The sequence below is a fragment of the Dermacentor silvarum genome, chromosome 8 (assembly GCF_013339745.2).
Source record: "Dermacentor silvarum isolate Dsil-2018 chromosome 8, BIME_Dsil_1.4, whole genome shotgun sequence".
Lineage (NCBI taxonomy): Eukaryota > Metazoa > Arthropoda > Arachnida > Ixodida > Ixodidae > Dermacentor > Dermacentor silvarum.
Genome location: NC_051161.1, coordinates 157,277,316 through 157,292,907, shown reverse-complemented (window position 1 = coordinate 157,292,907; position 15,592 = coordinate 157,277,316). Strand labels below are relative to the sequence as shown.

Below are 15,592 nucleotides of genomic sequence, written 5' to 3'. Positions count from 1 at the left end.
AGAAAGCGCCGAAACATTTTAGTCTCATGATGCCCCTTAACTACTACACCTGGGCATACTGTGCAGAGGCATTTAAAGACCGTCACAGTACCCACTACGATCGGGAATGAGCACGAATGACCATCGGCTTACGAGCACCACGCTACAAATATATTCGTCTAAAAATCAGCTATATAACCTAACAACCTGAGATCCGCAAGGTATCTGCTGAGAAATCAGGGAAAATCACAATGCTTCGCTTTCCACGTACACAACAGCCGCTCTCCCCAGAAGAAGCACTGCGTTCTTTAGTCCCAAATAACCAGTAGCGAAAAAAGAAACTGAGAAAAAAAAAGAAATAAGAGACACACACGATGTGTGCTTCCCGTGATAAAGTAAAATAGGTGGTTTACATGACGATTTGTAGCTAATGTAACACTATTTCGCGGCGAAGCATCTTCGTCAGTCCTTAAAATAAGGGTACTACTCGCATAGACTGCGCGGATCAAAACGGCAAAAGCCTATGCAACGCGCGCTCGCAAACCATAGGCTACTCAGAGAGCATCGGTGCAGTGCGTAGTTCGTGAGCGAGGATCAGAGAATACTTTCTTATTTAAATGAAAAACACGGTGCGATAGTCTCAACTTTCTTGACACTTACTTCGCAAATGTAGGAGCTATCCGTTGCCTTCCAGTGATACCGCTTTACTTGGGCTTCCCATCTCTTCCTTCGCTCTGCGTCCCGGGGGAAGCGTAAACAACGAAGCCCTTTACGCGTCGATCCGGTGCACTTGGGAACACAACAGCCCGTCATGTCGACTCGATGCACTTGACAAGCTTGTCATTCATGCAGCTGAACACTGTCCAGCAAGTAGAAGCGTCTGCGAAGCATCCGCGCCCACTGTGTCTCGAACTAAGCACCGGCACCAAGCAAGCGCAACCGCTTGCTGTGATTCAATAAGGCGTCGCAGCGAGAAAGCGGCGGCGCGGGGGCGGTCAAAGGATGGCACCACCCTGAACGGCGGCGCTGGCATCGAGGCACCCTACGCCCTTGTGCACCGCAGCGCCCCTACCTACGGACGAAAAAGAGAGAGAGAGAGCGCGCGTCGGGAACGCGAGAGGAAGAGAGCACAGCTGCGCCTCTAGCCGGAGCGGGGAGTACTAGCGTGGCTACAACGGCGCGACGGGGGACAAGGCTCGACCCTAAGGAGCTTCGCCCCTAAAAGTACTCGGTCCCCGCTGGGATCAACCCAGGCCCGCTGCGCGGGATTCAGATACTTTACCACTGAGCCACGCAAGCGCTTGCTAACAGGCAGCGGAAAAATGCCGTATAAACGCACTCTAGGCAGGCTCGCAGGCGCAGACAACCCGAGCCCCCGGCAGTATGGTGGAACCATCTAGTGAAGTCGCCTGCAAACGCGGCGTGCACAGGCGCAGACGACGAGATGCAATTCAGACGAGGCGCGCAGTCAACGCGATCCCGATGTGAGATTTGCGCCACGTATTCTGGGTACCTCTTTGGTACACGTTATGGAGTCTCCTCGCAAGGTACGAACCGCTGCTGAAGAAGCGAATCGTAGAGCTACGTGCGCGGCTACAACCAGGCATCATCGGGCGCAGCAGACTGCTGTGCAGAGAGCATTAAAAGCCGCTGCTCGCCGTCGACGCCGGGCGGTAAACTTCAGATCGTTTTCGTCAAAACGAGGTGAAGAGACTTTGCCGCGATGACCCTGGTGTGCGTGGTGCCGAAATTGGAGCTACTCTTGAGCCTCTCCAACAGCTTACGCTGTGACTGTGCTGCGTGTGCCGCGGAGGCCTGTGACTTCTTTAGAACGCAGGTCTTAAGCGACCGTTCCTGCGTTAAGCGTCGGCGGTCCTCGGCGTCGTACCACGTAACCGAGCGAACGAGCACAGCGAAAGCTGAAAGCGAACGCGGAGGGCAGCGGGAGATGAAAGACGCGAGGAGGAAAGGGGATGGGACGGTGCAGCGGAACCATGAGGCGAAAAGCGGAGGAGGGTATGGCGAAAGCGTGAGAGGAAAAGCGTAGTGCGGCGATGATAAACAAGAAAGCGCCAGACTAGCCTGCCTCATCTGGGAGGTCTCGCGGCTGCTGCTGTGAATCGCACCCATGCGCCACCCACGCGCTGGCTCTCGCGATCTCCAGATCAGCAAGGCGGTCGCGCCGCCCTTTGCTTCGTTCACAACATGTTACACGAGCCAGTAGATCTCGAAATGAAAACACGTATAGAGCTGCGCTCAAATATCGCTTTAGGGAGAATCGTAATCAGGCTGTTTCACATGGCGCGATTTTCACACAGCGACACAGCGAATTCCATCGCTCCACGACCACCGCGACGGCGCGGGCTCTTCGCGACGGGATTCCAACATGTTGGTCGCACCGTCGCCGAGTCGCAGCGATCGGCGCGATGTGGGCGGAGCGACGCGACGTAACAGCAAGCGCCATCGAAATAGGTGCTTTCCGTTTAACCGCGTGTTGGAAGCTCAGTGAAGCAATGTCGCGCACCAGTTTCAATGATGTTTTAACAGAGCGTACCCACCAGCGCCTGTGGCTCAGGAGCTTCATGAACAATTTTTGTTTTCTCCAACTCACACAATTCGTTGAAAAGGAGATGCTGCACGCTATCCAGGTCGGGAGCTTACGCCGCCTTCAACATACGGCACGTACCCGTGCACTTGATCGTCCCCGTCGTGAACCTCTTCATCGCTGCAAATTGTGCCAGGTGCTTGCACACTCAATAGTCGCTTCTTCTGCAGAAGCAAATACTCCTCTAGGAGAAGAGTTGTGGCTTCGATATATTACCTCAACAACAAGGGACTAAACGAAACCACCCCACCGACGCCGCACTAGCCGCACGCTCATACTTGCGGTGTTGTGCAGCATTTCACTCGCCGCGGCTGCGGACTAAGCGATCGTAAAGTCTCAACGCTTTTAAACATTAAAAAATAGTGTACTCATTCTGTTTTCAAATAATGATAAGAAAGGTTTGATGTATGGCTAGTTTCCACGTTGTTTTTATTTAGCAATGCAGGCTTGGATGCTTCGTGAGCAGGGGGCGACCTTCAGCGTCGCTGCGACGGAAATAGCGCCGTCGCAGACGCATGCGAAATATGTCTGCAAAAATCTCCCTGCGACGTGCGCGGCAGAACGATTTCTTTCGCCCCAATCGCGCCATGTGAAACAGCCTATCGTCGGAGAATTTTTTCCCCATGCACAATCAGTCAATGGAACTTGCTACTCCGCGATTTCATAAAAATTGCCCCTGAGCTAAAATTTCCCGGTGCTCTTAGGCGTATTTTTTTTCTTTCTTTGTGTGCTCACGAGGGTTTCGACGGGAGTTTAGAGCGCAGGCTCCTTTCCGAAGCGTATAGCCCCTGAAGGAAACCGAACGCCAGGCCGGGGTATATTTGTGCCCATTTGAACCAGTGGGTGCCCGGCGGCTGTGGGAATCCAACCCAGAACCTACCGCAGCCGAGGCGGGCGCTCTAAAACTAGGCCGCGCTACTGGCCACTCGAGGAACTTTGTGTATTCGTGGGCTTCTTTCACGCTTAGAAAAACACTTTTATATAGCAACAGAAAGCTGTATCGGGAGTTTTTCATCTTGCTCTACAGTTTTCTCATTGACACTTTTAATTTAATTATATCATTCGAGAAGTTTCTTATTAATTAAGACTAATTATGCAATTAGGCGGAATGCAAAAAATGGTATGAGTGTCTCCAAGCGACGGCCTTCTCGCCACCGTCAGTTGCACTGCACTTCTCGAAGAGGCAGGACGTGGGTCGATTGAGCTCCTGAACACTTTGCAATGGGGCAAACGTGGTTAAGTAAATCACGGATCCGGGACCTCAGAGAGCTGCAACCTAATGACACCGCACTTCTCTCGCATTTACCACTTAATCGTCGCTGAATTTTCATTTTGTGTCTCTTTTTTTACTCCTGCGTTTGCATGCATCCCCTCTGTACCTCACAATGCTTTGACCCTCCCCACCACCCTAAATGTCCACTGGACGATATGTAGGTCCATAAATAAAGATTAAGTAAGTGTTACACGTTTGTTAAACGTGAAGGCCTGATCACCCACTTCGCACACTTTTTGTCAGAATTAGGGCACGTTTATGAAGTATTGTAGCAAAACTGTCCACGGAGCGCACGACAGAACTCACGGAAATTCGCCGCACTTACTGGTAGCGGTCCAGTGCCGTCAGCGCCTTCGCTGAGGAAGGTTCAGTTTGGGAACGCTGGCATGATGAGCGGCATCCCGCGGAGCCAGCTGTGGAAGGCGACGACGACGAACGCGCGAGCAGCGAGACGAGCGCGTCTCTGTGACCACGTGACGTGTGCAATTGGGCACGCACGAGGCACACCCTTAGTAAGTCAGAACCGTGGAGCAGCCGTGGCACCAGGGAAGCCTGCTCGTCTCACACCTCGATTCCCACCCAGACCGAAATGTGCCAAAATTCCTTTTCAAAGCCACTAATTTACTTTGTTTAAAGGAACCTCCGTGAGAAAATGACGTGAGTCCGATCATTTTTGACATGTGTTTACTCTTTGCGGCGTCGGACATTTTTCGTCATGGTGCATTTTCGCCAAGGTCACCGCCAAGGGCGCCCCCAACATAGACACCTAAGGATTTCGCCTTAAGAAACGAATCTACGAGGCATGGATGCAGACGGCTTCGTCTCTCGCCCTTTCCTCTGGACACGCTGCTACATCTAGCGGGGGCGAGAAGTCCGCGCGTGTGTAAATATATATATTCAAACAAGGTTATCTGAATATATGTATATGACACCAGTTCGATTATGCCCTGCTTCGGAAAAATTGTTAATATTTCTTTTGTCATTGAAGAGTTGCGCATACGCAGTGGCACATACCGATTAGCCCTTGTAAGCGTGAAAGAGGCAGCGCCTAATAAACACTCACCCAAGTTGGTCCCACGGTGATCCGAAAATAATGAAGTTATCTAAGAAATAATGTCATTTCAAAAAGTTCGGAGTGCGGAATTATTTCTTTATTTTCATGAATATAACGCCACTTTTTGTAGTTGCCTAAATTTCTTACCTTATAACGCGCCTCGTACATAAATATAACACGGTACCTCACTTTTTTTTTGCCTGCACGCCGTGCAATCATTGCCCGCTGCCACGTGCTTCGCCCAAGAGTCAGGAGCTGGGAGTTGTCACCGTCCATTGTGCGCTCTTACTTCTTATTTAGAACCCTGTCAGTTCCGCATCAAAGTGGTTAAGGCGTATTATTCTCAACCTTGAGTAAGACGAACGGCGCTGTTGTGCAGGCGCGTCAAGCGAGTGGCCTTCGATGTTACGCGGTGATGCATCCATGAAACGCTTTGCCGTGTTCGATCGAGTCACGGGCATTTCTGAAGTGCTAGATGTTTGTCCAATAACCTTGGCCGGTGTCAGGATGATGACACCCCTGTCGCCGGCAGTGACAAAGACGTCAGCACACCTCCTTTCATTTTATTCTACGACGGCAGTTGGAATTATCGATCAAAAAAGCCCTGCGGGCATCCGCTTTATTCCTTTGTTTCATGTTTATTTGTGACATCACTTCTAGTTATCAGCGTAATATTTGTACATATTTATATATTGCTATATAATTAGAGGATATATTTTTTGGAGCGGCCGAAAGTCGTCGTCGTCCCCCCTGTCCTCCCATGGGACTTACGTAGCCGCGTTATTTACGTGCAAATATCCAAATGCGACTAGCATTATTGTCCGACTCCATCACTTTGAGTCCGTTTATCTATCTAACCTGTTAAGCCCGGCCCGGTGACTCAAGCTTTCTACTAGCATGGGCCACTAGGTACGCACTCGTTGTCGTGATGCTATCGTGGGGCGCTATAACGTAAATTGATTCCAAACTGTTTTGATTCCAAACCCCTGACGTCAAATTTACGTAACCACCGACGTAAGCATCGGGCGGTGACCCGCAGCGTTGTCTGAACAACCCAATCAAACACTCTCCTCGTTTAAAAGAGGTCACCTTTGTTCGCTTTCAAAACCAATAACATTGTGGTTTTGAAACCACTCTGTGGTTTTTCTTATCTAATTGGCTGACAAGAGGCGAGGAGCACGCTCTAGTGGAGAGGGTTTCGATGAGGCCGAGCCAGAACAGTGGAAATAGATAACCGCATGAAGAGGGTGGTGCCGGCTTTTCCGATTGGTCCGCTTCGCTTTACTTAGCTTGCGGTGGCTGGTCGAAAATCGCGGCGGCGTGCAACGGAAGGATAAGAATGCCGCTAAAACGGGCCCTCGGCAAGGAAGAGTTGGCAGAGCGATGTAGTATGCATGCCGAAAGGGCTCGATAACGTTTTAGTGCCACGCAAAAAGGTTTATCGTGCGCAAATGCACATGCTCACCGGCAGGTGGGAGTAGCGAGGGCATGAGTGATCGGCGGGCAGCCATCTTCTATTCCGTTCGGAACGGAATAGAATTCCTCGCCTCTTGTCAGCCAATTAGATAAGAAAAACCACTGAGTGTAGACAATGTTATTGGTTTTGAAAGCGAACAAACGTGACCTCCTATAAACGAGGAAAGTGTTTGATTGGGTTGTTCAGACAACGCTGCGGGTCACCGCCCGATGCTTGCGTCGGTGGTTGCGTAAATTTGACGTCAGGAGTTTGGAATCAAAACAGTTTGGAATCATTTTACGTTATAGCGCCCCACGATAGCATCACGACAACGAGTGCGTACCTAGTGGCCCATGCTAGTAGAAAGCTTGAGTCACCGGGCCGGGCTTAACAGGTTAGATAGATAAACGGACTCAAAGTGATGGAGTCGGAAAATAATGCTAGTCGCATTATGCAGAACGTTATAGCGCCCGTGGTCATTGCAGCGTTGTCATCCGACTATCGTCATGAAATCGCTATCGCACCATCATCGCCGCATAGTTGTCGTCATTTCATTGACATCTTGTCGTCATTGTCATATGTCCTCGTATCGTAGCCATCATTTTTGGAAGGTCATTCAATGGTCGTCATGCCGTGCTCGTCTTACCGCTTTCGTCATTCATTAATATGTCATTCCTTCTACGTTTTCCCACCATACTCATGCCGTTGTCATTTAATCGCCTTTATGTCGCCGTTGTCATGTGCATTGCATCGTCCTCATACAGTGCATGGTTGTCATAACGTCGTCGTGATGTCACCGGGGTTGTTTGCTCGGCGTCATTCCAGATACGTCGTCCAATTCACTTCCCGATTTAGTTGTCATGCTGCCATATTGTCAAACCATCGCGTACGAAGTGATCGCGTTTAAGTTTTAGGGAAATTTTAAAGAAATCGCCTGGGCGTAGATAGCATAATTATTGGTCCTTGAGCTGGATTATTCGCAGAGGCGGACATTACTAGCACGAGAAATCAAAACACATCTTCAACTAGTTAACCAAAATTCACTAACATTCTAAGTAATTAATTTACGGCCCATATTGCAATTTACGCATTGTAGCCCTTTACTATGCAGGACCTATCCAATTGAAATGAAATTCCAGGATAACACCAGTGTCGATATGGTATTTCCCAAAGTGTGGGACAAAATACATGGATGGTTCAGTTATCTTTGTACTTCAATGTATGAAAGAGCGTTTTGTTAAAAAGGTAATTGGAACAACAGTGCATTTTTACGGCGAGTTGGCGAATATCTCCGTACCGGCGTCATTCTGCAAATACATTCCCAGTGGATGCGCCTTGCAAGCTGAGCGGCTACAATTCCTTGATTGCGATATGTGCCGTAAAGACATTAATTCGTAAGATAATTAGTGGATATATTTTTTTAATTCGCTGTGTAGGCGTCTCGAATTCTCTTGGAAGTAATGCCCGCCTCTGTGGGTATCCCAACTGAACGACTAGAATTATGTTATCTGGGTGATACACGAGATCACAAGGGTCCAAAAATTCATATTTTAGATTATATTCAATATTTTATATTTTGTGGGCATATCACTCGGTAGTACGAAAGTGAACTTGCATTCTTTGAGAAATGCATACTTTAGAAGAAAAAAAATATCGAAATTCTTCAAGTTGTAGGCTCCGTTTACATGCACCGGGCATTCTCGCAAATTCAAAACAATGTCAAATACAAAATATTACGGCTACAAAGAATGCATTTTCTTGTGTAAAACGTATACGTAAAGAAGAGTCAGCAAGGGTTGTTTGAAGCTTCTGTGCAAAACGGAAGTGTTTTAGAAAAAATTATTAATTTGCTACACTTTTCGAAATTAGCTATATTTACGAATTTTTATATTGTTACGCCGTCGTCTTCTTCTTTCTCCTTAGGCGAGGGAAGGAGAAAGAAGAAGACGAGCGGAGCAGACATTGGCTCAGAGGGCGCAGCTCCCAGGGGAGACATGTACCACATATATCGAAGAAATTTTGAAGCTGTGCAAGATAGTGGATCCTAGGATGACTGAAGAGGACAAGGTTGGACACGTTCTGAAGGGGATAGCCGAAGACGTATATAATTTCTTGATTGGCAAGGAAAACCTGAACTCCGTGTCTGATGTGATGCAGCACTGTCGCACATTTGAAACGCTGAAGATGCGACGGATAGCTCCGAAATTTGGCCGTCTGTCAAACGTGCCAACAGTGGCTAGTGTCGACAGTATGTCGCCTAATGACCTCTCGTCGACAATACGCCAGATTGTACGGGAAGAATTGCTTCGATGTCAGCAAGTCTCTCATTGCCCCAGCGGCTTTCAGGACGGCTATGCAAGAGAGACCGCACGCGCGCGAACGCCAACCGCTCCGGCCCCATGGCAGCCATCAGTTAATGTAGCAGACGTCGATGAATGCCAAGGTACACTGCGGTCACTTGAGTACTCCGATCGAACACCCTCCAATTACGAACGGCGTTTTCGCTCACCTCGTTTCACTCAACGAACGTCGGCTGGCTACCGTCCCCATGAAGAGCGATACTGCTACCCAGCACCTCCACCAATCTGTTACGGCCTCGGGAGAGGGTTAAGGGAGTGTTTACTGATTGAGACACAAAGATGTAGCACCTTGGGCTATGCTGGCCGGAGTCAATCGTAGGAGCAACGTCGTCTTCTTCTTTCTCCTTCCCTCGCTTCCCTCACTTTTCACTGGCAGTGACCACGGCGTAACAATATACTAAACTAATGAATGTAGCCTTTTGAAATTTGGTGGGCTATGAAACCTTAACCTGTTCAAAAATTGTGCTGAATATTGTTGCTGTAGCACAAATTTCCATTTTTACAGTTTGCCTCAAATGTGAAGTTTTGACGAAAATGAACACTATTTAAAAATCAAAATAAAAAACCCCATGGTTAACTTTTCTCAAAATTTCGTTAACAGCTGTCCACAGACACTGGACAAAGAACATTAAAAACATCTTGCATTATTTTGTTTTTAATGACAATATATGTGGTAGAAATGAGAGGGTCGCCGGGACGCAGCAAGGTGCTAAGAAATAGGGACATCGGGGTAAAAAGAACGTCCATTAGCCTCTGACTTGCCTAAACTTGGCCATGATTGCGACACAAGGGCAGTTTTGGTAAACTAGTATTAAGATTGCAAGCACGCAGTTCTCGAATGCCTAACTTTCTGACGTAAATTGTGTTACAGGGCCATCATTCGCGCCCATATTTTATTAGTGCTTTCAGATGATGCTCTTCTAAAAATCATCTCTTTTGAACGAGTTGGTAGGGTGTAGTAGAATTGAGAGTGGGTCCATGGGAGGCGGTGGCAAACAGGTGGTAAAGCGAAATACGTTGAAAGTTGCTGGCGGTGTGGCCGCCGCCTTAAGAGGAAGCTTTAGCTTGGGTGCTCCTATCTAAATACATGTAAAACGAGAATTCCTTTTTCTCTGCAACCACTGCACCACATTTGATGACGTTTGTTGCAGTTAAAAGAAAAGTGAAACTCTAGTGACTGTTGGTTGCGATTTTTTTATTTAAGTCGTCAACTGTTTATAAAATTGACAAAATAGCAGAGCTTCAGAAAACGAAACTATCAAATTTATAACTCTAACTCAGCAATGAAACATGATATCACAATCTTGTAAACTACACCGAATAGAAAATATAAAGTGTACAAAATTGCTATATTCTAAATGGCTTTAAGATAAACTACTATTTTGTGTGTAGAACTTGTGCAAAGTCCTTGTAAACAATGTAACAAATTCACGTAAGAAATAAATTGGCATCTCAAATTTGTCTGCTTTGAATGCTCTAATAGATGCCGTTCACAGGTCTGCGATATCTTTTATATAGGTGCAGAGCTACAAATTTGTAAACTTCGTGCTTCTATTTTTTTCAAACTTACCAATTCTTGAAAATTACAGTTAAGTAATGCCGGCCAGAAATCGACATTTCGCGTCCGACAGTCACTAGAATTTACCGTTTCTCCCTCATGTGCACCAAATTTAAGTAAAATCGGCCCAGTGGGATCAGGAAATCGTTTCTGTTTACGAAATCTTGCGAAAAATTAACGATGGGTTTTTTTATTTTGATTTTTAAATAGTGTTCATTTTCGTCAAAACTTCGCATTTGAGGCAAACTGTAAAAGTGGAAATTTGTGCTACAGCAACAATATTCAGCACAATCTTTAAACAGGTTAAGGTCTCATAGCCCACCAAATTTCAAAAGGCTACATTCATTAGTTTAGTAGATAAAAATTCGTAAGTATAGCAAATTTCGAAAACTGTAGCAAATTAAGAATTTTTTCTAAAACACTTCCGTTTTGCACAGAAGCCTCAAACAACGCTTGCTGACTCTTCTTTAAGTATACGTTTTACACAAGAAAATGCATTCTTTGTAGCCGTAATATTTTGTATTTGACATTGTTGTGAATTTGCGAGAATGCCCGGTCATGTAAATGGAGCCTGCAACTTGAAGAATTTCGATATTTTTTTTCTTCTAAAGTATGCATTTCTCAAAGAATGCAAGTTCGCTTTCGTACTACCGAATGATATGCCCACAAAATATAAAATATTGAATGAAATCTAAAATATAAATTTTTGGACCCGTGTTGATCTCTCGTGGAATCACCCATCTGCAACAGTATGTTTTTTTTTTAATTCCGTAAAACTTAAAAATTATCACCGCGTATATCTATAGCATGCGATATGTAATAGATATATAGTATGCTGTTGCAAGTGTGACTTTTCACGTGACATGAAGAACCCCTTTAAGATCACAGACAATCGAGGAATGCAATGCAGAATTCTGCTTTGTCAATTGCGCTTTTCTTGCCAAGAATAGAAATAAAGCAACGTGCAAATTGAATACAACCTAACGACATTACAACCAATTGAATACGACTTAACGCGAGCGCACCTACAAGAGCACTATATCTATCTAGGGCTCCGTGTTTTCGAAGTTTATCTTTCTTGAAATTCGGAGGATGTTTTTCGGAGTTTATTTTCTGGTGTAAATTCGGAGTTCATCGGAGTTTATTTCTCGTAAATCCCTAATTATCCGAAATTTAGAGTTTAATTTTGCATTATTCTCAATACTCCAATATCTTAGATGAAATTATATCTGAACACCAAAACATAAGAGAACACACGAAGCGTATTTTTGTTGTCTGGAAGGCTTAAACGCACGAACACATATACACACAAGCACAAATACTTGAATACAAAACACCTACGTTTGTGCGTATTACAACATTCACGCTTGTTGTAATTGACGCAATCATACTTTACGAGGTTGCTGTCACTGATGGAAGCTACGCTCCTTTCGATTGATGATTCTCAGCTTTGAAAATGCCCTTTCAACGTTTGCGCTAGAAGACTCGGCGTGCAGCGAGAAAGCACTGGACAGTGTGAAGTCTCCAAAGCGACAAGGGTTCAACAATGTTACTGATTAATTAGCTCTGATAGTTCGCAGAATCACTCATGAATTGGCTCATGTCGGCAGTTTGAAGAAACACCAACTTAAAAATCGGCGCATAGGTCTCGAACGTGCGGGGTAACTCATGCTTCACATTTAAATTCACAATTTGAACACTATACCAAAATGATTCACTGGTGTACCGGAGTGTATCGAAAAAGGTTCCTCTCAACTGTTTTTCTCCACTTTTCGGCGACAGCGGCGTAGTATCCATGAAGGTCTGTGACAGTCGTTGAGTGGTCATACGTCTCTCCGTGCGCGACAAGCCCTTGTTAAATGTGTGACGGGTGTGGTCTACGGGATACTGTTGACGTGAGGTAAAGTTTATATTGACCAAACCGGCCAATGTATCAATGACATAGAACATGCCCTTTCGATATAGAACGGAACAGGGTCATATTGGCCGTTAAAATCGGAGGTTATCGGATAAATCCGAATTGTGAAAAATTTTTCCGGCGAGTGTTTATCGGAGTTTTTCGGATTTATCCGAAAACACGGAGCCCTAAAGTCTATATCATACGCAGTAAAGGAAGGAGGCGAGCACGCCCGAACCATCTACACGCATCGTGTGCAGTCACTCAAGATTGATCAGATTTTGCGTTGAAGGGTTTTGCTCTGCAGAGTATATAGTGCTAACGTCTCCATTATTCTGAACACTTTTGAGGCAAGTGGCAGTTTCCCGGAGGTACGCGAGCTATTCAATAGCTGCCGCTGTTTCCCGCATTGGGGAAAACTACGAACTCGTTTTGGCTTGAGTGTCCCAAGCTTCACTGACCTGCGCCCTTTGTGCGTGCCGTCGAAAAGCATTCGTTTTGAGAAATTATTGGCAAGTTGAGGTCACGATAATAAAAGCAGTTCACCGGCGTATATTGCCATGCGGTCGCGACATTGAGATCAGATGCGCTGTGTGGTCGCCATTGTAAAAGCGCGGATTCCGTCCGTTGTGGCGTATATGCCTTCTCTCTCGCAAATGCCTTTCGCAGAGCAGCAGGCCGGCTGCCAGCAGAATGCCGACTGCGGGAAGCCGTTGCTGGAGTGCGTCGAGCGTCAGTGCCGCTGCGTGCCGCCCAACGTGCTGCAGGCCGACGCCAGCTGCGCGCCCCCGCAGGGTGACGTACGTGCTGGTGCGTACACTTGTAGTGGGGATGCATGCACACACTCCGAGGGGCTAAGTGAGGTAACTACTTAATCAGGCAATGACGCAACATTTTCGAGTGTTCATTTTTTGGCTTTAAACGAAGGTGCTGTGAAAAAATTGCGACAAACCTCACAGTGCCATAAATAGTGTAATATCATAGCTAGCCAGTGTCGGTTTCGTTTCTACTGTGCTATGACGTCATGACGCACTATGTAGTCATGACGAAGACGGATATTGGGACGTTTTGACACTACCTGCGGCTATCTAGGTAGTCCATTATACTGCCACATCGACCTTCACAACGAATTTTAGCATACGAGGCGATCGAGCGAGCCGAAACTAGTGTCAAAACGTCTCAATGACCTCCTGCCACGAGAACAGATACTGCGTTGTAAAGCCATTACTAGAGACCAGATTTTATGCAAATTCATATTGGTTCCTTGCTTCAATATCATCTCTTTTCAAAGATGAACATGAATTGAGTGTTAAGAAGACGTTTGGTGCTGTTTTTACAATGCCCACATATGCCTTTTTTTTCTGGCGTTAGGACCTTTAAATGCCTATTTTCGACATAAGCGCTATACATGCCGACTGCGGGAAGCCGTTGCTGGAGTGCGTCGAGCGTCAGTGCCGCTGCGTGCCGCCCAACGTGCTGCAGGCCGACGCCAGTTTACCTTCAGTTTCGCTTTCCAGTGCAGTTTCAGATGGTAATGTTACCTGGCATTATTGACTGCTGTCAACTCGATCGGAATCAGCCATAACGCGCCGGCCCAGTCTACGTGATTGTTCTTATGGTCGTTTGGCGGTCTGGCAATATGCCCTGCGCTTCTCAGCCTTGCCGAAAAGAGACACCCAAGAGTGTGTTGATTCAGCAGTGGACACTTGACCCGCTGTGCTACACTTCAGATGGAGAGATCATGTTCTGACAACCATGCAGTAAAAAGGCGAGCCGACGTTATTCATGTGGCGTTTGCATTATTACTTTCGCCGGAAACATTGAAGTCGTCCATTACGCTGCTTTGGGTGACGTCTTGTGAAGCCGTCGCGAGCCGCTTCATGGCATTCGCTGCTGTTGCTTCTCGTGTATATTGTTCCATGTTGCAACTAAAGAAAGGAGGCAGCTGTAATGCTTCGAGAAGTGCAGCAAACGCTCCTGTGGTTGCCTGATTTTGCTCTAACGTTGCTCATTTTGTATGTTAGCGTTGTTTCTAAAGTTGTCAGCTTTCAATTAAGACCCTTGGCTATTCGAAAGGAATGTGTTAGGAACCTTTCAGTACCGAGTCGCAGTTCTACGTACTATCTCTGTGAGCTGCGTAAACTGAAACACGAGTGATTTGTTGATCGAATGAATGAGTAGTTGGTTGAGACTGAGACGCGAATGGCAAGAATGACTGAGGTATGCCACTCCAAGCCTGATACATTTCTGCTACCTGCTGCCACGTTAATGCTTGCGACTGTCGAATTTCCCGCACTAGCTACTCACACAGTGCAGGTGCTTCGTAGAATTAATATTACGTCGGTAGGAACTCACCTGCCCCTGCATTTGCAGTATGTTGTGGTTGTGTGACGACCATGGCAGCCCTGTGCTCAAGTGCCATAAAATAGGAGGTGGCAGAGAGGTTCAAGCACTTAGCTGTGCATGCTAGAAGCCAACTTAGCATGTTCATTGATGCTGTGGTATTGAATATATCTGGTTCGTATTTAAGAAATCCTTACACATTTGCGCAGATTTTATGCGAGAACAAAAACCATCTGACGCCGCATGAGAAGACAGAAGGTCACCTGGCCTATGTTAAACGGGACAAGTGCTCAAAATCCAAACAGTCGTTTCTAATAACAATCTTCAAGGAGGATAGTGAGAACGATTCCTACGCCACTTTGTGCGCGGCCTTAGTCGCTGAAAATATTCCATGGGTAAAAATTGAAAATCCTTTGCTGAAACAATTCATGCAGAAATATTGCAAACCACGGCATGCCGTCTGAGTGTGCATTGCGGAAGAACTAGCAGGGAAGTAGCAGACACAAAGACAAGGGCTTTCTTAGTGCACTCAAAGTCTTTCTAGAAAACAAATGGGGTGTCTAGAACACCCTTCATAAACCAATACCTTATAGTTATGTGCCCCACAGGAGTCTAAGATGCTAAGGTTCTGTTATTCTACACAGACGTCGCATCCTGCACGCACAAGGCTAGCTGCTTATCTGCTGAAGGCATTCAACCCACAGATAATGCATGTCGCATGCTTAGCGCATGCGCTTCACCGCGTTTGTGAAGAACTGAGGAAGCACTTCAAAGACGTTACCGAGCCTGCTGCTTCAGCCAAGGCCGTGCTCCTAAAGGCGAAATCTTGCGCGCATTCGTTGAAGGAGGAGTTGCCGGACGTACCCCTTTCCACCAGAGCCCAATATCACACGTTGGCGAACATGATGGGAAGCCGTTGATTATTACAACTGCTACTTTTCTGGCGTGAAAGCAGTGATCAACGGCTTTTCAGGCGACCAGAGCGCTTCAGTCAGGAAGGCTTAAGCTGCCCATTCTGAGCAGAGCCTCCACGCAGACCTCGCTTTCTGCGAATCAACTTCACGTTC

General features: G+C 46.6%; 1 protein-coding gene across 1 annotated transcript in view; it reads left to right on the top strand.

The window, feature by feature from the left end:
* LOC125947446 (uncharacterized) overlaps positions 1-15,592 on the top strand; it is an 87,372-nt gene that overhangs the window by 16,457 nt on the left and 55,323 nt on the right. Inside the window, exon 4 of the mRNA XM_049672184.1 lies at positions 12,852-12,992. Within this exon, the coding sequence (XP_049528141.1) occupies positions 12,852-12,992 (141 nt within the window). The remainder of the gene's footprint in view (positions 1-12,851; positions 12,993-15,592) is intronic.